The 20,834-nt window shown below is 46.4% G+C and overlaps 1 protein-coding gene across 2 annotated transcripts in view; it reads left to right on the plus strand.

Moving 5' to 3' along the window:
* Nucleotides 1-20,834, plus strand: part of LOC111159867 (MOB kinase activator 3B) — a 219,814-nt gene that overhangs the window by 157,442 nt on the left and 41,538 nt on the right. For both annotated transcript variants that reach the window (XM_022522518.1, XM_022522519.1), the window contains exon 3: nucleotides 8,299-8,501. In XM_022522518.1, coding sequence (XP_022378226.1) covers nucleotides 8,299-8,501 — 203 coding nt within the window. The remainder of the gene's footprint in view (nucleotides 1-8,298; nucleotides 8,502-20,834) is intronic.

The following is a 20,834-nucleotide window of genomic DNA, read 5'->3' on the forward strand; positions in this document are numbered from 1 at the left end:
GAGAACAGCCCGTGAGTAATCTAACAATGGTGGAAAGAGCACAGGCTCTGGAATCAGACTGGAATGCAGGTCCCTTTTCATCATAAACTTACGTAAATCCCAATAGTCAGTCCCCTCGCCTTTTTTTTTTTTAAAGATTTTATTTATTTGACAGAGATCACAAGTAGGCAGAGAGAGAGGAGGAAACAGGCTCCCTGCTGAGCAGAGAGCCCGATGTGGGGCTTGATCCCAGGACCCTGGGATCATGACCTGAGCCAAAGGCAGAGGCTTTAACCCCGAGCCACGTAGGCGCCCTCCCCTTGCCTTTCTGAGCTTTTTTTTTTTAAGATTTTACCTTTCTGAGCTTTGATTTCAGGGTCAGCATGTGGCCTGAGAGGTCAGGCCTCCATCCAGCACATGGCAAGTGGCAAGCATTGGTTACATGCCCAGCCTTCTCCAGGCTCCACGCTGGGCACTAAGGATCAGCCAGGAGGACCCTCAGGGAGGGTACAGTCTAGAAGAGGGGCTGGCCTTCAGTCAGGGATTCCCACCGAGCAGTGTGGAATTACTCTCTGGGATCTGTGCTCAGGAAGTTTCTGGAGCAGAGAGCAGATGTCCGATAACCTGAGGCTAGAAATGGGGACGGCCTTTGGGCTGAGCTCCTAAGACAGTAGAGGTATTAACCAGGTCAGTGACAGGCTGGAACGTCTGCCAACTACCTGAGGGACCTGGGATGTTTGAGGGCAGTTGTCAGTGTCGCTGGAGACCATCTCTTAGCCCTTACTCTCTACACCTCCGTGGTGCAGGTCCAACCCGTTGTGATCGTGAACCAGTCTTATCCCCAAGAACTGGGCGTTCTCTTCCAAAGAAAAGAGAGAAGGTGATGAGAACAGGAATACACTTCAGCGAACACAGAAACTACCCCCAGCTCTTATTTGAGTTTGGGACCTTTGTCTCCAGCCTGTGGCCCCATCCTCCCAGTCATTTCTGCATTCTCTGAGGGACTCTCTTCCCTTTGCAGCATCTGTGATAGGATAAAAAAGGAAACGTAAGCCATTTAGACAGCTTATTTTCTTTCAGGTATGTCTACAGAGGAAGGATTGAACCGGGCATCTGCTTAGTGCAAGGGAGGGAAGAGAGGAGGAAGGAGGAAGAAAGAAAACGGATTGAAGCTCAGAAATCACTGGAATTTTTAATCCAGTTTTGTTTTGGAGAAAGGAGATTTACTAAGGCAGAGATAAAAGGCAAATCCACATGGGGCCCCAGAGAAATTATTATATTCCATGCTCGATTTAGCTCTGGTACTGAATGTGGCTTGGAGATCAGAAAGTTGTGGAGAGGCACATTCGTAAACTCTGCAGGGCTCTGTCAGATGCTGGGTCCCTGCCGAGCGTCCTGTCTTCCTGAACAGTGGAGGCAGAGCTGGGGAATGCCTTGCAGGCCTTCAGGAGAGTCCAGGCCGGGCAGGCTCACCTCACCCTCTGCTTTCATCCCCGCTCTCGGGCTCCTTCTTGGCCTGATCGTCCTACAAACTGCAGCCTTGCTTCGAGTCTGATTCCGGCCGGAATGGCTCATGAGCGTTGGGTTTGGGATTTTGACCTCTGCCCAGGCATTTTGCCTCAGCTCACTCTGGCATCTGAGCTCAGCCTGGCCCTGTTTTGGGTTCACTAACTTCATTTCATTACTGAGCCATTTGCAGAGACCAAGCTCCATCACGTGATCCGAGAGCATCCAGATCCAGGGAGGGGTGTGTGTACGTGCGTGTGCCCGCGTGCATGTGTGCGTGTGCATGCATGTGTCTGCCTATCTGTCACCTCCTTGGAGAACACTCTTCTGAACACATCTCCTTTTGGAACAACTTCTTAAAGTCTAAAATTCTCCAGCTTGAATCTGAGAGTCCTGGGACGTGGCTGGGGGTGGGGCAGAGGTGGGGGATAACCGGAGAGACCTGGTCCGTGACTGCAAATCACTTAAAGACTCTCTGATCAAAGGTTGTTTTCTGTATCAATCAGTACCTATCTGGGTCTGGGATTATAGTCACATGGTAAGTCTCCATCGTAATAAGACTAGTCAAAGTTTAACTGCAAACACTTCAGACGTGCACCCTACTTCGGTTAGGAATACTGGTTAATATTGTCTGCCATTAACTTTCTAATTGAGTAAAGTAACTGAAAATTAACGATCACCACCTGAAAAAATACACTGAAAGGCAAGGAAGGGAGGTTTTAATGATAAGAAAAGAGGAGTTTCAGGTTTGTTTGTTTTTTTCTTGCCACCACCTAGGTAAGATCAAAATGTTCTTATCACAGAGCTCTCCTTCCTTTTCACCAAAAGCAGCATGGAGCCTCCCTTGCCGGGACCGTATCAAGATCCTGGCAAAAGGCTATCATTTCTGCTGTAGGTTTTTTCCCTCCCCCAAAGAGGAGATGATAGACTCCCATCTTGACTAAATAAGATCCCTGCTCTTTTATGATTCGATTTTGATGGATGACTGTTCCCCACCTAGCCCTGTGCCAGGTACTTCTAAAGGCAGACTCAAAATAAAAAACAATCCCTTTGTTCAGGGAACTTAACAATTATAAAAGACGTAAGTATGAGAAACTTGTAGAAAATAATGTAAGGCAGAACATAGCCCCTCTGAGTTCTTTGTAAATTCAGAATTGATGTGTTAATACCCTGAGTGCCCTCCTGAAAAGTAAATATGGAGGAGGAATTTAATCCCAAAGTATTTTCCGAAGAACACTGGGTCCATGGGATACTAAAAGTAACGGTTCCTAAGAGAGTCCGCAAGGCATTTCTGTCCTCAAGGCATTAGGCAAAGCCTTTTATACGTGTATTTAATCCTCATAACCACCTCATGAGCTACAGATGACATTAACCTCCTTTCTTTCTACATGGGGAAACTGAGGCTTAGAGGGACCAGCCATTTGCATATGACTGCATTGTGAGTAGAAGAAGTAGAATGAGATAGAAACAAATGCCAGGCTTTTGTTACAGGCTCTGTGTTTTAAACCAATAGATATTATGAGGGAAAAGAGGGGCTCAGAGTAAAATAGGACTTTTTGCTGCAGAAGTTCTCAGGTCCTTTCCTATGCAGAGATACACTGTAAACCTCTATGAAAGCAGCATTTTTGCAAATACAGTTGATCTCATGTCCCTCTCTTTTTTTAGCCAGGGCTCTCCCAAATTAGTTTTAAAACATGCCTTGGGAAATACTAAAGTGGAGGATCTATAATATCTCCCACAGGCGAGAAGCCTGTGCGACAGGAGGTTGGATGTAGTCCTGAGCGGGGTCAGTGGGGCCACATGTCCACGTAGACTGCCCTCTGCCCAGACCTGACCAGAGTACGGCTCCCTGAGGTGCGGGCCATCATTGTAACGAGCCCAGCATCCATTTGTGGTGATTCATTAGCCCGTCACTCTTCCCGCTGCTGGACTGTAGCCATTTAAAGCAAGCGAACACACATTTTTCAAGCTCCCTCTATAAGCCAGGTCCTGGGCTAAGTGCAGGTCATGAAATGCTGCTCTGTTCCCTACCATCATGGAGCCCATAGTGATAGGATGCAGAAGAGAAAAACCCGAGTTTTAGAGCCAAACCATTACCACCCTTTAGTTGTGGGGCCAGGAGCAAATACTTTGAGCTAAGCCTCAGGTACTTTAAAAAAGCAAACCAAACATACAAAAAAAACCCTGCCCGGCACCTGGGTGGCTTAGTTTACTAGTGTCCGTCTCTTGAGTTCAGCTCAGGTAAGGATCTCAGGGTCCTAGAATGGAGCCCCGCATCAGGCTCCACTCCCCAGCGGGGAGTCTGCTGGAGGGTTTCTATCTCTCTGCGCACCCCCCCCCCCACAATCTCTCTCTAAATAAATAAAGCTTAAAAACAAAAAAATAAAACTGTGCCAATAATACCACTGTTCAGAGTGTTGTTGGGACACACTGCAAATCAGGCATCACCCAGGGCTCCCTTTCCTTTGGCTATTTAATGAAGATTGGATATTTCTTAGCAGCATAACGGAGACAAAAACCCTCAGACTGATCTGATTTCCTGAGCTGGTCCCTCTGGGACCTGTTAAGGAAGGGAGTGGATCAGCAGGATCAAGTCTTGCCTTATCTTGCTGCCATGGAGCGTGTTACACAGGGTGAGATAGTTCCAGAGTCCACCAGAGGGGCGGACAGCCGGTTCTTTACCTCCAAAGGAGTGATGTCTTCCACTCCTTACCTTCTGAAGGTTTATTTAAAACAGACACACAGACATGCATGCCACACAGACATATGCATACATGTCTGTACACACACATAAACACATATTCACACACATACAATACACAGGTATATACATGCATATATACATACACACAAATACATGCATATATACATACACACAAATACATGCACACATATATACATACACATACATACAAACATGCACATTTGTATACACATTCATACATATGGACACACACACAAATCTGAACACCTGGAAGGCAGAAGAGAAGGGGAGAAAAGAGCTAAAATACTCTACCAACTATAGAAAAGGCCCCTGAACCATAGATAATAATTGAAAAAATTTCCCAACTACCATATAGCTTTCTTATTTTTTTTTAAGATTTTATTTATTTGTTTGAGAGAGAGAAAGAGCACAAGCAGGGGGAGCTGCAGGCAGAGGGGGAGAGAGGGAGAAGCAGCCTCCCCACTGAGCAGGAAGCTGGACATAGGGCCCCATCCCAGGACCTGAGATCGTGACCTGAGCGCAAGGCAGACACTCAACGGACTGAGCCGCCCAGGTGCCCCAAGCATTCTTCTTCTTCACCCCATTCTCTGTGAACTGGGATTTTTCTCTCTGGTTCAGCAGAGAGCCCTGGGGTTCCTGGGCTCCCTAGAGCTCCCAGCCCAGGACTTCTCAGCTTCCAGAGCTGGCCTGAGGTGACTGGTGCACGCTGAGCACATCCTGACTTGAACCATTTGCAATGTTCACTTTTGAAGAATGAATTACATGAAAGGGAGGGAATGGTGGAAGAGTCTGACCCAACCTTGTAGCTAGAGTCAGTCAAGAGATGCTACGCCTGGGGTTTTACCAACCAGGGGAGTTCAGGGGAGAAATGACAAGTACAATTTAGTGTGACAGTTCCCATTAAGTACCTGTTATGGTAAGATACTAGTTTAAGGACACTACAAAACAAATGTTTTTCTCTATTTTATAAGGCAGAAGAGTGATGAGGTAACCTGCCTGTATGGCAAGTAAATTGTAGGACTAGGACTTTAATCTTCCAGAATCTCAAAGCAACTCCTCTCTGCTACTCTAATGACATTTCTAGCCATAGCAGAAAAGGGAGACCCAAGAGGCAAACCAAGTTGGAGGACAAAGGCACAGTCAGACACCAGGTATGGGATGGAAGGCAGAGCCAAGAGTGCAGAGCTGAGCAGAACAGGGATAGGGGAAAGATGCAAACTGGGGACCATCTAGAGGGACCTCGCAGTTGTCATGAACATGCTCAGTGTACCCGAGACCGCCTTACCTGTGGTCAGTGTGTGGGGGTGGGGCTGATCGAGCAGGGGAAGTGGCCCAGCTGAGACTCCCCGTGTTCCCTGGCAGCCGGTGAGCCTCTGCTGGACTGCGGCAGGGGGTGTGAAAGGTGAACCTGCCACAGGGGGTTCGGGCCACCCAGAAGGGAAGGGCCACAGAGCTGGAGGTGCGTGCCGAGCCCCTGGGCACCATCTCGGGTTTTCAAGGTGGTTCTGGGCTTTGGAGTTGGACAAACCTCGCTCCAGACCCCTCCTCTACTACTTGCCAGCTGGGTGACCTTGGGCAGCTACTTAATTTTCCCAAGTCTGTTTTCCCGTCTTTGAGATGGAAACAATCATAGTACCTGTCTTCAAGCCTTGTTCTCAGAGTTCAGTCAGCTAATCCACATACAGCTTTTGGCTCAGTCCCTGGAACACAGTAAGTGCTCAGTAAATGTTGGCTTTTTCCATTAGTCCCAGGTGCTAAGGCATGGACAGAGGAAACACATCTCTCCTTGAAAGCAGCAGAGTGTGTTAGCTGATCTATCACCTTGAATCTGTGACTGTTGCAGATATAGACTTTTTTCAAACTTCGCTCACTTCTTACCACTTTTTGTGTTTTAAATCCCATTTCTGTACTACCAAGAGTAACTTTTGGATGCCTCGTTACACTTAGCCATCGAGCTATATGCCTCTGTCCTTGGCAGAGAAAGAGTGACACACTCCAAACATAACCAGATCTTACGGTGTTTAGAACCAGGCTGACTTGGTCCAATTCCCAGCCCGGCCACTTTTTAGCTAAATAGCCTGAGGCGAGTTAATCTGTGCTTTAGAGTTTCAGTGTTCGTCATCTGTGACGTAGGAGTGGTAAAGCCTCCTTTGCAGATAGGTTGGAAAGGAATCAGATGTCAACACTTGGTATTGTCACTGTGTGGGAACACACAGGGGATTCCTTCACCTCTGGGACTTGAGCTGCTCTGAAGACTCCAGACCCTTCCCCAGCCTGGCAGCTTTTTGCTGGCCCCTCCTCAGCATAGAAAACCACCCATAATCTCTGCGAGGGGCTGCCCACTCCCCAGCTTTACCTCATCTCCATCCCTAAGTCCCAGCATCTGTTGCCCAGACAGCTGCCAAGCTGTGCCCAAGTCTCTCCCTGGGTTTCATTTGATAGGTCCCGCTTTGTATTTGAAGAAAAGCGGGTGTTGGTGCTGGGCCCCAGGGAGGCAGACCTTGCCTCTGCCAGCTGCCAGTCATGTTCTGTCTCTCGCATCGTGCCCTGGGGTCCCAGGTGATCCCATTACAGAGTATCTCACCAGACAGCTGCCGCTGGGACCCTGTGGAGGGATGGACAGTGACCAGGAGCCTACCCTGAGCACACTCGGCAGTTCTGTTGAAAGGCTGGTAGCCATGTCTGCCTTTTCTTGGTAACAGTGATATATTCCTTATAACAACAGCTGAATACTCCAGACCTTACCGTGCGGAGAGAAGGGACGTCCTTTCCAGTTAGTGAGTTCTTCCTCCTCTCCAGGCACCATCAAGGGATTTTACTCACGTGAACACCCTCCTACTCATGCAAGGAAGGCCTTATTATGACCCTTCTTTTATAGATGAGAAACCAGAGTTGCACGGGCACCACATCTAATCCTCACAACCACTGTATCTAATCCTCACAACTGCTGGAATTTTTATTTACATGTGGAAGAACTGAAGCTCCGAGAGGTTAACTCTCTGGCCCGTGGTCATACAGCTGGAAAAATTGCAGAACAGGAATTCAAAGTCTGTTTAACTTACAACATGTCACCACTTAAGGACAGTGTAAATAACAAAGAGTTTCAACAGTGTTTGAGAAGGAGAAAGGAAGTGAGCTTGTGCATTCTGCTGTGTCGCTCTGACCAGCAGGCAGTGGTGGTCACCAGAGAGGAAATCAGGGTGCCTCCTCCTGCCCCATAACCCACTCTGATCTTCCTCAAGGAGACGAAGTGGTGACAAGTGCAATGTCCGCTATCTAGGGAGGTTGTTGCATGTGCCCACCTCAGAAACAGTGAATCTCGGGAAAAATTTGGATCATAATTTGCACACGGGTAGCCTGGAGGCCACATTAAGCCAGAAAGATGTCTTGTTTTGACCACTGGTATTTTTTTAAAACTTTAGATTTATTGCTCATGTTTAAAAAAATGTAGCAAGTGCACATAGAGCTCTAAATTCCTGAATTATCTTTTAGAAAATCAGAAGTTCTAAGAGCCCTGGGCCTCTGTCCCCGTTAGGCCATCATTGGCTGGAGTTTTGCCGTGGCTGCTCCCTTTGAGAAGAAGGTGCTTCCCAATTTGCTGTAGTCCCCATGGCCCCTATTACTCTGTGTCAGGCAGCACTCCTCTCCCTCTAGCATTGCTCCCCTCCTACCTGTTCTCTTATATTAGATGTAAGAGGAAAATGAACCTTCTTGTGCTCTATAAAGTTGGGGGGGGCAAGAAGGGAGAATATACATTTCTATGTAAAAATAAATATTTAATATTTATATATAAAAGCCAATATTTATGTGTAAATAAAAGCATAGATATAGATATCCCAAAGAAACAAACCGGGCCCTCTTCATTCATTGATTTGGTCTCTTCCGGGTCACTGCTGGTATTTAAATGTAACGGGGTCATTAGCCACCGTCTTAGGCAGCTTTGGTTGCCGCTGCCCACGTGGAGCCCAGCATCTTCGAGCTGGCCTGGAGGCTCCCACGAAGGACGGTTCTCCAGCCTCGTGCCCACGATCCCGGGCTTCCGGAACTTTCCCGTCACGGCTTTGTTCTCTCTCTTTTTACTTCTTTAGGTGTTCCCTTCCCCAAGAATTTCCTTCAGATCTGCAAGAAGATCTTGTGCCGCCTTTTCCGTGTCTTCGTCCACGTCTACATCCACCACTTCGACCGCGTCATCGTGATGGGTGCGGAGGCCCACGTCAACACCTGCTACAAACACTTCTACTACTTCGTCACGGAGATGAACCTCATCGACCGCAAGGAGCTGGAGCCATTGGTGAGTGTCCCTGTGCAGGGCTGAGCTGTAGGTCACAGCGCACTGCCACAGGTGGAGTTCGGTGTAAGGGTCAGAAGATGCCAGGATGTCCCCTGCCCTCACCACGTAAGGGTTTTACATTTCCCTCTGAGTGGGGGCAGAAGGGAGTGGAATCCCGAAGGTTTGGGCCAGAGGGAGTGGCTTTAATTCTCAAAACCAGCCACTGATTTACATAATCCCTTAAGTGAGCATCTTTGATGTCTTACCTCAACTGTTTAAAGATAATGAGAGGGGCACCTGGGCAGCTCAGTCCTTGAGCATCTGCCTTCTGCTCAGGTCATGATCCCAGAATCCTGGATCAGTCCCCCATCAGCATCAGGCTGCCTGCTCACCGGGAGGCCTGCTTCTCTCTCTCCCACTCCCCCTGCTTTGTGTTCCCTTTCTCGCTGTGTCTCTCTGTGTCAAATAAATAAAATCTTAAAAAAAAAAAAAGGTAAAGATAATGAGAAACATTCTTTGGATCGGTAAATATGTATTTAGCACCTGTCGTGTGTCCACTGCTGGGCATGCCAAGTCAAGACAAACTGTAGCTTTGACTCCAGAGATGGAGACAGAAGGAAGCCCCAGGTAAGAGTACAGTGCCTCCAGGATTTTGCTTTTCATACTGAATCTCCCCGGATGCAGTTTTCATGGTATATATTAAAATCCAGAACATTTAAGAAAACTTCACCATAATTGTTCAGGTGAATGGGCTTCCTTGTATTTGCTTCGTAAGGTATGTTTCCAGTTGGACCCAATCTGTGCTCTAGAAGCCCAGAAGCCTTAAACATCCCAGCACCTTTTAACACATAATGTTGGATGCCATCATCACAGCTGTTTCTCACCGGCTCTACTGAAACTTTCCAGTACAATACAGGGCTTTATACTAAAATCAGGCTTTTTTCTGGGAGTATTAAAAGTGACAGTTTTGCTAAATAGAACTGACAGGGCAACCAACTTTCATCCAAGTCCATTTGAATATGAGCAAAGCAGAGGCCAGGCTCTGGTCTTTTGCTAGTCCTTCTGTCTTTCTCTCTGTGTACGTGTTTTTTAAATCTAGGTTTTATTGTTATTTATGTATCGTGAGGACCAAGGATCAGGGAAACAATTGCCATTGAAAAGATAGATTGTGGGACGCCTGGGTGGCTCAGTTGGTTAAGCAGCTGCCTTCGGCTCGGGTCATGATCCCAGCGTCCTGGGATCGAGTCCCACATCGGGCTCCTTGCTTGGCGAGGAGCCTGCTTCTCCCTCTGCCTCTGCCTGCCATTCTGTCTGCCTGTGCTTGCTCTCTCTCCCTCTCTCTCTGACAAATAAATAAATAAAATCTTTAAAAAAAAAAAAAAAAAAGAAAGAAAAGATAGATTGTTACACTCATACATCTGAAGAGAAGGGGGCACAACATGTCATGAGGAGTGTGGCGGGGGTCATGCAGGGAGCCACCAGGGCTGGTCAGAGGCAGAGGGAGCAGGGAACATGTGGGCAAAGGCCTTTATTGTGGTTTCTCTGGGAAGGAACAATGTGAGTCAAACTAAGCGGGATTGGAATTGAATCGACTAATTTGAATCATTTCAGGAGGCGCTGGGGAATAGGGGCTGTCTTAATTGTGTGGTACCTGGACCTAGAGTGATTAGGGGAGGGCAGCGGCAGCCCTAAGGGTGAGATGCCTAAAGGAGGTGGTTGGGGCTGTGGGCCCCAGATTGATTAGTTTGTATTGACTGGAGAGTAAACAGCTGGAGGGTGAGTTGTTTACTACAGGTAGGAATTGGCTAGCCCTGGGAGGGGCAGTCCCTCCGAGGTGGGCAAGGTCAGGATATTAAAGAATCAAAATAGAGGGACACCTGGGTGGCTCAGTCGGTTAGGCACCCGCCTTTAGCTCAGGTCATGATCCCTTTAGCTCAGGTCATGATCCCAATAGAGCCTCACATCGGGCTCCTGCTCAGTGGAGACCCTGCTCTCTCTGCCTGTTGCTTTCCCTGCTTGTGCTCTCTCTCTGTCTCTCTGACAGATAAATAAATAAAATATATTTTTTAAAAAGATGGAAATTCTGTTAAAAGATCTAAGTGCTTCACTACAAATGCTTAAAAAAAATTACAAACAAGGAAAAAGACATGTTTATTATGACACAGTACATTTATCTGGCAAAGAAATTTATATATCACCTTTAGAGTTTCTCAACTTGAAATCTATTATTGTGCTGTGAAAGTACATGGCAAAAAATATTTTTGTTTGCATCATTAGGAGTTCCAGAACAGAGCAAGACTTTCTGAGCCCAAATAAGATATATCACTGGCAAAGGAAGAGCTCATTTTCTCCATTTTCTTTCACAACAGCTATTCTAGAAAGTTACTGGGGGCAGGAACCAGATTGTCTCTGAATTTAGTAGGACAAACAGTGCGGATAGAAGCTGAAATGCTTCCCAGTTGAATTCTCCTACTTTGTCCTGTTTAAAGGCCGGCCTGGGTAAACAGTCACTATAAGGCGAAAAGGTTGTACAAATAGCTCAAGGGAGTTAAAATACTGGAAAGAGTTGATAAAGCTAATTTTAGAAAATGTCAAGTACAAAGGAAAGAGTGACTAGGGGCCATGGTAATGAAGAGGGTGGAGAAACCGTGAGGGGAATTACGGTCCATGTGAAGGAGGCTCTCCCTTTCGGTTTCACAGAGCGAAAGGAGCAGAAACATCAGATGATAGAGCGAAAAGTCAATTTCTTCTCTACATCCAGAAGCATAAAGGCTATTGTAAGACAAAGCTGAGCACGAGCCAGTAGAGAAGGCCATTCTTGGCCATCAAACAACTCTCAGTTATCTTCTATAACTGAAGAAGAGCCTCATGGATTCTAACACCTGGCAGTGCCAGGAGCTGGCTGGAAGTCTAGAGTCACAGAAAGGCCCTGAACAGCCTGCTGTTCCAGATGAAAGCCTCTTTGGGGGCATGGGGTAAAACTGACTGGATTAACCAAGAATTATTAACCGTGGAAGTGAGCAGGAAGGGTATCGGTGGTTCCCCCTAGCACCTTTTATTTCTTTCAGTCTGGCTTGAAACAGTATCCTTCCTGCCTTTCTGGTTTCCTAATTGTAATTGCAGGGTGATTAATTTTAATGCTTTCACATAGTAACTAGTGTTTTCCATGCTGAATTGCCTGAAATTCTGTGTTCATTTTACACAAACTATGAAGTAACAGAAGAAGAGATTGAAGATGTTTCTGAGGACAATAATTATATAATGTCAGGCTCTGGATACTTAGCACAGTCCAGTGTCCACTAAGAATACTGGATTTGTGGATTGTTCTTACTGCAAAGAACGCTTTCAGTCATTGATAATGCTAGAATACCTAACTTTTTTAAAAAATTAATTTATTGTAGAGAGACAACACAAATGTAGTGGGGAGGAGCAGAGGGAGAGGGAGAAAGAAACTCAAGCAGACTCCACGCTGAGCGCAGAGCCCAGCATGGGGCTCCATGCCACGACCCTGAGATCATGACCTGAGCCGAAACCAAGAGTCAGGCACTTTAACCGACTGAACCACCCAGGCTCCCATAATACCTAACTTCTAAGTTGACTGTAGCAATGAACATATTAAAGTCAGCCGTCGTATGTCAAATCAACATATTTTTGTTTGATTTGCATATATCAAGTACCCTATGTATTCAACACAAGTTGTTCAGATGTTTCAAGATGCTTTCAGGAATTTACAGATGCAGGGGTGCCTGGGTGGCTCAGTCGGTTAAGCCTCTGCCTTCGGCTCAGGTCATGATCCCAGGGTCCTGGGAACAAGCCCTATGTCAGGCTCCCTGCTCAGTGGGGAGCCTGCTTCTCCTCCTCCCCTCTTGCTATCTCTGTCGCTATCTCTGTCTCTCTCAAACAAAAAAATTTAAAAAAAAAGGAATTTACATGCAGTCTAAAAAATGTACAACAATGACACGCTCATCTTCTGCTCTGGAAGGATGATGAAGAGGTCAGGCATTTGGCTTCACATTCTCCCATACATTCTTTAGAAGCGAATGCGGCAAGGGACCAGAAGGGCGGCATCTGTACAGCCAGTTTCCTTTGGAACGTCAGCATTCCCAGAGTTCCCACACCTCCAGTGGGACATTCCTGACCGCATGCCTTGGGACTGCACAGTGTGGGACTCAGAGACGCCACCTCCTGCTTCTCTCTGCCAGGCTCCCGCCACACACGGCCACCTTCCCCGGTTCCCAGCACCTTGCCTGTAGCTTTGTCTGCTGTTGACTGAGTGTCTAGCACCCTGGTTGTGTGAAGACTCCATCCAGCACACCAACAGGGTAGGAGATCCAGGCTCGGTGCTTAAAAATAAGACCCAGACTCTCTGGGTTCAAACTCTTGGATTACTAACTTGCCATCTTGAGCAAGGTAGTTGGTTTTGCAAAGCCTCATTTTCCTCATTCATAGAATGGGTATAATACTTGAATTGTTATAAAAATTAAATGGATCTGTCACATGATGAGTGCTTAATAAATGTTGGCTGTTAAATGAGATAATGAGTATTAAGTAGCTGGCATACAGTAAGCAGGGGTACCCCCGTTCTCCCTTCCCAGCTCCAGTGGCCTTTTGCCATCTTAGGTAGCCTTGAAACAGGTATAGGTGATTGTATTGGTGTCTCTGGTGGGATGGTCAGCTCTCAGAGGGCTGGGAGTTTACAGGCTATAGGCTCATGTTGCCAAATACCTGCTAAATGCTTACGTGTTTTGAATTAGGAAGAGTACTTTGGGGAGGATGTACCTCCATGTGGAGCGATGATTTCATACCGGTCATTCCTCCCTTGGAGCCACCTTCATCTCAGACCATGCCAGCAGACTTCCACTTATCACTGTTGGAAATAAAGCTTCATCCTATTGGATTAGCAGTAGAGATTAAAATGCAAAATTAGGCACAGTGCAGCGAAGGGATGCATCATCCGTCTTAGGCCTGACAGAGAAAAATGGGACTTCAGCTTCCAGGCAGTTCTCTGTTTTAGATTCCAACTAGATCACCTGGGGGGGGGCTGTTGAATGCTCGCATACTGCTGCGTCCAGGTGACTAACCCTCCCCGATTTGGCACTGAAAGTCGCATGTCCTGGGAAAATTCTCGGTCCCTGGCAAACTGGGACAGTTGGTCACCCTCTCAGGCCTCAGAGTGGGAATACAATTTGGAATTCAGAAGCTGGGAAGAGGTCACTCTGGCCAACCCAGTGAGGAAGGCCAGTGCGTCTGTCCCCACAAAGGGCTCGACTCATGGGTCCCACTGGGACCTGCTGGTCAGCAGCAGCCTGGGAACCCATTTCATCTGGTCTCCAGCAGTTGGGGGCAGACTGGTGCACAGACACAGACGCGCAGACACAGACGTGACAGATGAGCCATTTCTCATGTAAATGCAACAGCTGAAGATGAGTTGAACTCAAGCAAATTCACAGTTGGGGGAAACGAGCCCAAATGATGCTAGTAATTAGAAAATGGGCCAGGCCCTGATTGAATAAGCAGGCTGCTGTGGGCCCCTGGCAGCCTGGGAGTCAGCTGACAGAATTGAGCTAATCAGAATTATCATTAGCAAGCACAAATAACCATCAGTGTTTTGTTGGCCTTTCACTAAGCACAAAAGCAGACTCAGAGGGGGCTGTTAGCAGTGCAGTTGCTGGTGAATAAAGAGCTGATGAGGGAGGAGGAGAGAGGCTGGGGAGGTGGGGAGGAAAGGCAGGAGGGAGCTTGCTCGCCCTCATGCACCTGCTGACCCCTGGGTGACCTTGGTCCAGGGCTTTCTCCTTCTGTCTCCAGGACATCATTTCCTTATTTCTTACAATGAAGGTGATTGTTAAGGACCTGCCTTGCAGAAGTGCCTCTGGGAAACTAAATGTTATCACAGTGCTGCCCTTTTACCTTATAAGCAGGTCACTTGAGCTGTAGAAGCTCTTCGATCAAATCAACGTTTCTTAATAGGGATCCGCACACTAGCTGCATCAGAATCTTCTGGAGGTGATATTTTAAAATGTGCATCCCTGGGCCTCATCACAGACACGCCAAATCAGAATTACTGAGGTTACTGCCTACTACCAAGCGCCCTCCATCTTCATCCAGAATTTAATGTGCCTTTGAGTCCCCAGCATGTTGCCAAACTGTAGGTTCCAATTCAGTACACCTGGAATGGGATTGCGCGTGCAGGTTTGCTCCCAGGTGATGTCAGTGCCCCTGGTTCCCAGACCACACTCCGAGGGGCAAGATGCTACATGACAATTACTCTCAGATGTGAGAATTACTATTTTTAGCACTTCATCTCTTCTCCTCCTCTAGGATTGGAGGCTGGCTCATTGAGGTGGGAACGTAAAGCAAAGAAGAAAAATCTTGAGGATCAGTAGTGGCGAAGCGTATTTCTCCAAATGGCAGTCCTGGAATGATGAAGTCCTGGGTATAAAAGGCACAGCATAGGGAATATAGTCAGTGATTTTATAATAGTGCTGTATGGCGTAGATGGCCAGTGAGCATAGTGTAACATATACACTTGACAATCACTATGTTGTACACCTGAGACTAATGTGAGATTGTGGGTCAACTATACTTAAAAAAAAAAAAAAAAAGTTTGTCCTGAGTAATGCTTGGTGAAAACAGACTTCTTTCCCTTGGTCAACTAAGTTTACAAAATGCTATATCATCATCCCTGAAGACCCACAGTGTGTAATCACAGATTAAAGGCTTTGAGAAGTCAAGGAAGTGAGGAAACTGGTTCAGTTTTGTGGTGCACACCCAGTTTAACCACGTTTGGTCCCCTGAAATCTTTTTTCTTTGGTTGTCACTCATTGACCATCTTGTCAAGATCATGATCCGTGGAGCAAACTTTGGGCAACACTCCATCCTTGTGATATGTCTCTAGATTTTGAGTTTCCCCTTCCTGTCTCCTACTGGGCCCCCGCCACGCACACCATGGCTGATTGTGGGGTGGAAGAGAGAAGATGGAAAGGGGGAGATGAGGAGATGAAACTCCTCACAGGGGAGGTCTTCATGGAAAGGAAAGAAACCCTGTTAGTTACCACTCCTTGGTGGTCCTCCATCATTGTATGACACCCGTCACTTAGTTCTTAGCATGTTTAAGCATACTGCCTTTACCTTTACTTCAGGCAAGTGTGGTTGGCAGTTTCTTTGCATCTAAACCACATTCCTCTCCATCGCTCTGTGCCATTACTGCCGTTCTGTCACACCAGAGCTCCCACTCCTCCTTGGCTAATGATTCAGGTTCATGTACCTAATGATTTTAGACTTTAGCTCCAAAACCACCCCTCTAACAATGGGTACCTTAGGGCCAGGATACTTTGGAGACCAAAGAGTTGGAAAGCCTTGTTCCATAAAGTTCTTAGCACAACCCATCTGGGCCCAAGCATATGCTGACCTTCTATTCCCCTAAGAGGTTGTTGGGTCATGCCTATACTCCCCTTAGAGTGGCTCGGGTGAGTGTAGCCAAGGTTGGCCTGTAAAGGCAGTATCAGATCAGGGCTGTGAAAAGCAGCAGAGCCTCTCCCAGGAGTCAGAGCCACTCCCCAAAAGAGCCACCGGGGGCTTTTTAAAGGCCTTTTTCTTGGAAATATCCTCTGTGCAAAGTCTTCTGGGATGCCTCTTGTCAGGCAGTTTCCTTGACTTGCAGCCCAATGGCTTGGACATGGGCACAGGCATTGAAGAAGGGAAGGGCTTCAGCCTGTGCGTCTGGCAGTTCGGCCTTTGCTACAGGGATGCTCCCACTGTTATGTCACCGCAGTGGTCGGCCAGCCCTGGGCAAGGCATGTAATGTCTGTGGGCCTCAGTTTTCCCATATGTCAAAGAGCCCATATCAGCCGTACCCCCAGCTTGAGTGCTGAGATTATGATTTCTGATGTGGGATGTCCCCAGCCTTGTCACCTTTGGCCCAAGGTGGCCTCTTCTTGCTTAATGAGGCCTCCATGAGTGAAAGCCCACCATGCCAGCAAACGGGGTACAACTGGCAAGACCCCAGCTAGAGTTTGCGTTCCTGGGACTTTGTCAGTTTAGACAACATGTGGTGTGTGTGTGTGTGTGTGTGTGTGTGTGTGTCCAGTGTAGCATCAGCTAAGACTGGTTGTTCAGGGCAACCCAGATGCCCACAGCTGAGTGGGAATACCATTTTAAGAACCTTGGCAGACATGCTCTAAAGTGTCCATTGGAAAACTAGCAAAGAAATGTGCGGTTATTTTCCATGAACCGCCTTGTGCTGAGTTACTGGGGATGCAGCAACATCAGCCACATGTCTTTGTCAGCTCTGTTTTTCATCCTTACCCCATGTCCAGAGAGCTTTTGCTTCCGGTTGGTGGGATGAGGACTGGTTTTCTTTTGTTTTCGTTTTGGGTTTCGGTTTTGGTTGGGTCCGGGATCAGACGTGGTCTGGTTTATTTCAGGGCCTAAAATGTGGGAGATGATGCGCATGTGAAAATTGTCAGCACATAATATTGACTAATAAAAACAAGATTCAGAAATGTATTAGAAAATCATTCTAACCATATGTCTGTCCGTTAGTATGTCCTTGAGAAAGGAAGTATGGCAGAAAGTATCAAGAGCCATTCTGTCTTGGTGGAATTATGGATAATGCTTCTTTTTTTGCATATATGTACTTATTTGGGTTTTTCAGCTTTTCTGTCACAAACATGTATCACTTTTATAATAATCAGGAAAATCAAATCTTACGCTTTCAAAGGCCTTACTAACAAAGGCCAAAGCTGCTCCCAGTGGCCTGTGTGCCCAGGACCAATGGCTCTGAGCGTGGTGTCTGCTCTCTCTGGCTGTGCCCTCTGCTCCCCTCTTCTCAGAGCGGCTGTGACAGAAATGCTCGAAGGAGCAAGCTGGTGGTACAGCCTGTGGTGTTGCGGATCGCTCTGTGTCTGTAGTTGAAGGTGGAGTACATTAACCGTGGACTAAACGATTAGGCTGTCCTTGGATATGGAGTGGTCCCTCCTGAAGTAAGGAGTTAAGCACCTTTGTAGACATTGACATGCTGTTATCTTTACTATATATATGCATTTTTGATTTTGAAGGTTCTGTTCAAAGGGGGCAGATCTCAGAGATTCCAAAGCACGTGACGAAGTCTGTGGATTCTGTCCATGTAACATATCTAGCCCTGTGGGGACAGGCACCTCACTGCAAAGTGTTCCATGACCTTGATGAAAGGTTTTGGTTGGAGTTTTTTCCTGGCTGGATTCCTCTACTGAATTAGATCTGAAAAGATTTTTGAGCTTTAACTTCCAAGTTTTAAAAGAGAACCAAAGGGATTCATTGAAAAGGGATTATTCTTGACCATGGAATGGTGTATACACACTTTATTAAACTAAAGCACTACAAATAATTTTCAGCTGAAATTATCATGGGGATCTAGAGTTAATTCCAATCCCTTCTTGCTAAAGTATTGACAAAGCCCCAAACCAGAGGTAACTAAAGTAACAAACACAGTCTTGATCTCAGATTCTGGTATTATCTTTTTTCTTTTTTTTCCCCTCAGGACCATTCTCTCTTCCTTCTCCAGGAACCCATGCCCCGCTCTGTTTTATAGCACCCTATATCTCTTTTGTATGATTGATAATTGATTCCTTTGTATGAAGGTTGATACTCTAATCGCAATGCACTCCCAGTTGTGGTTTAACTTTTAAAGTGCACAGTCTTCAAACACTATTAGTATATTTCCAGGGGCTCCTGGTGGGCTCAGTAGAGCATGTGACTCTTGATCTTGGGGAGCTTAAGCCCCATGTTCTACATAGAGATTACAAAATACACATATATGTATATTTGTGTATGTTTCATAACTCATGGTTTCTGTTCCAGTTTGCCATTACATACTTCTGGGTGATGCTTACATGTCAGATGATTGTCCACTTCTGCAGGTGTGCCCTGCATAGCAGCCTAAGAATGCCTGCCTAGGCTTACAAGTCACACTCTCTGCCTTCTCTCTTCTCCTAGGCTCAGTGGGAATGGTTTCCGACTGCCTCTGATTTTTAGCAGAAGAGAGTCATTTCTAGACCATTCAGTACACATTTGTTACATGCTAAATGTGGGCTGAAAATCAGGGTCCCTGCTTTCAAGGAATTCATTGGAAGTTTCCCGCCTACCCTGTCATTACTGCAGCATCTCCTAAAGGCTTTTCCTCAGAATCTGCTAGTTCTAGGGGATATCAGAGGGTGTTAGGTGAAAGGGGAGTTATGTGCTCAAATAATTAGGGGAAATAGTGAGTCAATAAAGCTCTTCTGATGTCTTTAATACCCTAACGTGCATCCTAACCTCCAAGTAATTCATGCAATGTGCAGATTTATTTGATCGGGGAATCCTTTCTCTGCAGAGCATTTTGTGTATCTAAAGCTTTGAAATACCCTTTGGGAAATACAAACCATGCAGACTTATATAATCTGTCTTCTCTCTTATGAGCTCAGTTCTCTTCTGGCTGCCTCACATCTGTCAATAAACATTTTTTAAAAACCTGTATCACAGACACCGCACTGAGAACTAGAGTGACGGTCACCTAAGATACACTTCCATCCTTCAGGAAAGTCGTGATTTTCAGGAATCATACCCTTCGATCCATTATTTAAAGCTGCGACACCCAGTATAGTAGCCACTAACTACTTGTGGTTGCTTCAAGTTAGACTAATTAAAATTAAATTAAAAGAAAAACTGGTCTCTTAATCTTCCTAGCCATAGTTGAAGAGCTCAAAAGCCACATGTGTCTACTGGCTAGGCCACTCCTCTTCTGGTTTACAGATGAAAAACAGATAAGACTCAAAATTATACGTTCATTGTTTCTCCCTAGGTCCGATGTCAGAATCTCCACATTAGAGAGTAGCTCAGTATCTCAGGAGTGCTGTTGGTCTCTGGGGCACCAAGTCATAATTACACTCTACTGTGTCTGCTGAACTGGAAACTGCTGCAGAATGTTAGTCACAGTAGGATTCCATTCATCTCTGTGAGCATTTAAAGGAAAATAGGAATAATCAGTATGGCTTGATGCCCATAGATAAGACTGCCAAATTTTGGCTGCTATGTGTGGTCTAGACTCGTTCAAATTTCCCGGACTGGTGAGACTAGATTTTTTTTTTTTTTAAGATTTTATTTATTTATTTGACAGAGAGGGAGAGCACAAGTAGGCAGAAGGGCAGGCAGAGGGAGAGGGGGAAGCAGGCTCCCTGCCAAGCAGAGAGCCCGATGCAGGGCTCAATCCCAGGACCCTAAGATCATGACCCGAGCCAAAGGCAGAGGCTTAACCCACTGAGCCACCCAAGTGCCCCAAGACTAGGTTCTTTGGCTCCAAAAGACAGCAAATGAGTATTGGGATTTGGATGCAGGAAGGCTTTATTTATTGAAATCTAACAGTATATCTTCTCTTGCCATCCATCTGTTCCACCACTTAAAAGCATGGGCTGTCCCTATTATAGGGACTTGTGTGGTCTTAGGAAGAGCTCTCCCTGTGAAGTAATTTTATGCATAAAGTTCCGAGATATCGGCTACCTGCAAAGCCATTTAGGCTGTAGTGTAGTAGTAGAACATCCTATGAATCAGTATTAGTCCCACACTGTCAGTGCTAACAGATTCCTATTACATTGTGACTCTGAGTGTGCCTGGACCAAGAAATGAAAATAAAGGCATACAGGTAGGGCTGGATGAAGAAAGAGAAATGCAGACTACTCCAAAGAGAACTTCCTAGAGTTCCTTGAATGGGTCATGTCCTCTTAATGCCAGGCCGGAGATCCCCGTAGGGATCTCCATGTCCTCCCAAGTCCTACTCAGCCTACGTGTTGGCAGCTTCATTGTCCCTTCCTCAGAGACCTCCCTCACTCATCACCACATTGGGTCCCTGCTAACTGCTCCCTGAACCCAAAGAGAGCAACCAAGATGGAAGCCCCCATATTGTCAAGGTCCAGTATCAGAAGCGATAGCCACCCCTTCCACCATTTTCTGTTCCTTAGAAGTGAGTCATTCAGTCCTGCCCATACTTAGGAGAGGGAATTAATCTCTATTTCCCAAAGAGAGAAATACCAAAGAATTTCCTAGTATATTTTTAAATCACTACAGAGACCAAATTTTTTAATGGATGATGTTTGCCTTTGGCCTGTCCATTTCCCTTTCGTCTTTCATTTCCCACACCCTGTAGCTCAGGTCTGCTGCCTCCCCCAGAGCGCTCATTCCTCCAGAAATCACGTGCCTCCGTGAAAACTCCCATAACCACCCTCAGAGTGGTAGGCCCCGCCTCCTGCTCCTAGCCAGGCTCCTCGAGGAAGACGGCTGAGCCGGTTGTCTCTGCGATCTGCTCTCCGCGATCTGCAACTCCAGAAACTTGCCTTTTATCCT

This window comes from Enhydra lutris, unplaced genomic scaffold, assembly GCF_002288905.1.
Source record: "Enhydra lutris kenyoni isolate GAN:26980312 unplaced genomic scaffold, ASM228890v2 scaffoldscaffold70, whole genome shotgun sequence".
NCBI lineage: Eukaryota > Metazoa > Chordata > Mammalia > Carnivora > Mustelidae > Enhydra > Enhydra lutris.